The sequence below is a fragment of the Acanthisitta chloris genome, unplaced genomic scaffold (assembly GCF_000695815.1).
Source record: "Acanthisitta chloris isolate BGI_N310 unplaced genomic scaffold, ASM69581v1 scaffold20699, whole genome shotgun sequence".
In the NCBI taxonomy this organism is placed as follows: Eukaryota; Metazoa; Chordata; class Aves; order Passeriformes; family Acanthisittidae; genus Acanthisitta; species Acanthisitta chloris.
This window is the reverse complement of record NW_008691099.1, coordinates 1-3,796: the sequence shown is the minus strand read 5'-3', so window position 1 is coordinate 3,796 and position 3,796 is coordinate 1. Positions and strand designations below refer to the sequence as shown.

The window sequence follows — 3,796 nt, the reverse complement described above, 5'->3', positions numbered from 1 at the left end:
TTCCCTCCCTCTACCCTGAACTTGGCTACACATCTAAATAAATTACTTTAAACCAGTTTTATGAAATTTAGAGGTGAATTTTGTACTGCAGGAACCTACTGAGTCCCTGATAAACAGCCCAAGGGAGTGTTATAGAATCATGGAGTCCCAGAGTGGTTTAGGGTTGGAAGTGACATTAAAGCTCATCTCATTCCAACTCCCTGCCATGGGCAGGGACACCTTCCACCAGCCCAGGCTGCTCCAAGCCCCATCCAGCCTGGCATGGAACACTCCCAGGGATGGAGCAGCCACAGCCTCTGACAACAGCTGATTAGCTCACAGCTCATTCTGTACACCTGGCATCCAGGTAGGCAGCAAAGAGCCAGACGGTGCCATTCAACACACTCTTTGCTGGACAGAGCGAGGGGAAATGGGACATTCCAATCTTACAATGAACAAGTTCTCTCCAAAAGGATGCACAAAGAGGAACAGCAGCTTTTCACAGCTTGAACTAACCCTAAAGAATGCAATTGTCATTTCACACCAATCTGTTTCACCTGCTCATACACCTAGAGAGGAGCTGGAATCCTTTCCAGGGACTTGGGGTGAAAGGGAGGCAGCCAGAACCTACTGTACTGCTGTTTTCCTTTTATTTTCCAGGCAGCTTTTGAGGTCTTCCAGGATTTTGCAGCATGTGGCAATGTCAGGAGCATTCCCATCGAGAATGGGATAGTGGTGCACACATATCCCATGCTGTTTGTAGGTGTCTATCAGGTTTGGCACTCTGTATTTTTGAAGCTCTCCTCTGGTACAAAGCACAAATACATCCTGGATCCCACAGTTCTTCAGTTCTCCTGCCAATGGATTAAGACACTTGCAAATAAACAAAAGCCTATCAAAGCTTAAGGATAAACAGATAAGCTACTTGGTGCTGAGTCTCTTGTTTAATCTTTGAGGGTAAGACAAAAGGAGTGAGCAATACTGCTTGGAGAGGCAATTCCTTCCACTGAGTCTCTCCCACATTTGCCTTCAGGTAATCCAGGAGAGGAACTTTCTCACTTCAGAGGAGTCCTGAGAAGCCTCACAAGGGAGCACATCAGCACTCAGGACAGCCAGTTAGCTACTTAAGTATGTTTCTGTTCCATCTTCAGCTTAGAATCACAGAAACCTAGAATGGTTTAGGTTCAAGGGACATTAAAGCTCATCCAGTTCCACCCCCTGCCATGGGCAGGGACACCTTCCACCAGCCCAGGTTGCTCCAAGCTCCATCCAACCTGGCCTGGAACACTCCCAGGGATGGAGCAGCCACAGCTGCTCTGGGCAACCTGTGCCAGTGCCTCAGCACCCTCACAGTCAGGAATTTCTTCCTAACTTTGACTTGTCTGAACACTGTGGGGATTTGCTGTTAGTCTCTGCTCTTCTAGTTCTTACACAGATGAATCCTCAGCACAAATCTTTACACAATTTCATCTTTTCTATCCCAATCTCACTTTTCTGCAGGAGGAGATGACAAATTTGGAAGCCATCTTGATCCTAGCTGCTATGAAGATGCTTTGTGCTGGACCTCATGGCTACTGCACACACAGCTACAGATGCCTGGAAATACCTATTAGTTACATATTTGCAGAGAAGCCACAGAGGAATTGGCACTGCACACTTACAAGTGATCTCTAGTCTCATAACAGTAACTGTGCTAAGGTATTACTGCAGCTGCATGTTGTTCTTGCCCTTCACATGAGCAAGAAGCACTTGCTCACAGGCCAGAAGACTCACCTACATCTTTCTGCAGATTTCTTCTGACATCCTTAAACCTGCATCCTGAAAGAGATTGTGAATGCAAATTACCTCTCCAGGCAAGTGACACTCATGGCATGGCTACTGCAGCTGAAGAACAGAGCACAGGGAACCTACCCTGGACACCCAAGCAAGCCACAAAGCCACATCTCAAATAAAACAGTTCTTGTTTTTCCAAGCAGATCCCTGGCACAGAAGACAGTTTAAACACCATTATCTGCTTAATACTGCAATGTAATAGGATTAAAAACAGAAATCTGCCCAGGGTTTTAAGCTACTTTACATTTTCCAGATGAAAAGTTTTGGGAATTTGTTGTGGTGTCACCCCAGCAGCAGCAAAGCCACATATAGACATTCCCTCACTGCCCACCAATGGGATGGGGGAGAGGTCAGAAGGGTAAAAGCTATGAAACTCATGGGTTGAGATAAAGACAGTTTAATAGGGAAAGTAAAAGCCACATAAACAAGCTAAGCAAAACAAAGAATTCATTCTCTGCTTCCCATGGGCAGGAGGAGTTTGGCACCTCCAGGAGAGCAGGGCCCAAGCCCATGTAATGGTGACCTGGGAAGACAAATGTAATCACTCCAATTGTCTTCCATTTCTCCTTCTTCCTCTCACTTTATACACTGAGCATGATGTCCTATGGGATGGAATATCCCTTTGGACAGTTTGGGTCACCTGTCCCAGCTGTGTCTCCTCCCAACCTTCCATTCCCCCCAGTGTGGCAGAATGGGAAGCAGCAAAGGCCTTGGCTCTGTGTGAGCTCTGCTAAGCAACAACAAACACATCCTCACTTTGTGACCCCTGTCCTCAGCACAAATCCACAACAAGGCCCCATATCCAGATTGGGAAGAAAGTTAGCTCTTCCCCAGCCCAAACAGCACAACATTTTCCATCGGGACACAGCGTAAACCAAAAGAATCACAGAATCAGTTAGGCTGGAAGGGACCACAATGAGTAATCTGGTCCAACCTCTCTGCTCAAATAACTCCCTAATCAAAACACCCCAACAAATAAAAGGGTTAAGTAAAGATCACTTCAGAGCTGTTTGCTCTTGTGACCACAGGAGATTCCCCATGGCTGCAGGTTTGGTAGTGAAAAACACAGTGAAATCTTATGTTATTTGTTTTACATGTTACAAATGTGATCATGCATTGAGATATTCTCTAGATTAGCTTTGGTGTGTCCAAAACACTTTATTCCAGTGGTAAGTCACAAAACAAGTCACCTCACTTAGCAAACACAACACAGAATTTTGGGGTACAAGGTGTTACCTTCTCTCCAGCTTTCACACATTCCTCAGGGAATGCTTCTTACCTGGAAGGGAGCATAATCCCAGGACCTCCGAGAAGTAGGGAGGAGACAAAGGCAACCTGTCAGAAAATAGAGAAATAATGAATACAGACCAGAAAGTAAGGGATTTGTCATTTAAATATAGAAATATCTGAAGGGCAGGTGAAAGAAAATGGGAACAGATACTTTCAGTGGTGCCCAGGGAAAGGACAGCGGAAAAAGTTCCACCTGGATATGAGGAAAAGCTTCTTTGCTTTGAGGGTGATAAAACCATAGAATCCCAGACTGGTTTGGGTTGGAAAGACCTTAAAGCTCATCTCATCCCCCCCCCAGCCATGGGCAGGGACACCTTCCACCAGCCCAGGTTGCTCCAAGCCCCATCCAACCTGGCCTGGAACACTCCTAGGGATGGAGCAGCCACAGCTTCTCTGAGCAACCTGTGCCAGAGCCTCACACCCTCCCAGGGAAGCACAGAGCCCTGGAACAGGTTGCCCAGAGAGGCTGTGGCTGCTCCTTCCCTGGCGATACTCGAGCCTCGCCTGGACGCCTGGGCAGGGCGTTGGACTCGGAGGTCTCCAGAGCTGCATTCCCACGCCAAACACATTCCCTGGCAGCTCCCAGCACAGTTTCATCCCTTTCCAGGCCACCTGTCGGGCAGGAGGAGGATTTAATACAACCCCGAGAGGTCATTCCTGAGGGAGAATCCCCCGCGGGCGGCGCCTCACCAGG

At 47.4% G+C, this 3,796-nt stretch overlaps 1 protein-coding gene across 1 annotated transcript in view; it reads right to left on the bottom strand.

The window, feature by feature from the left end:
* Positions 1–3,147, bottom strand: part of CDKN3 (cyclin-dependent kinase inhibitor 3) — a gene marked incomplete at its 5' end in the record, with an annotated part of 5,762 nt that extends 2,615 nt beyond the window's left edge. The window contains 3 exons of the mRNA XM_009082118.1: positions 611–833; positions 1,753–1,797; positions 3,092–3,147. Coding sequence (XP_009080366.1) covers positions 611–833; positions 1,753–1,797; positions 3,092–3,147 — 324 coding nt within the window. The remainder of the gene's footprint in view (positions 1–610; positions 834–1,752; positions 1,798–3,091) is intronic.
* Between the last annotated feature and the right edge of the window lie 649 nt (positions 3,148–3,796).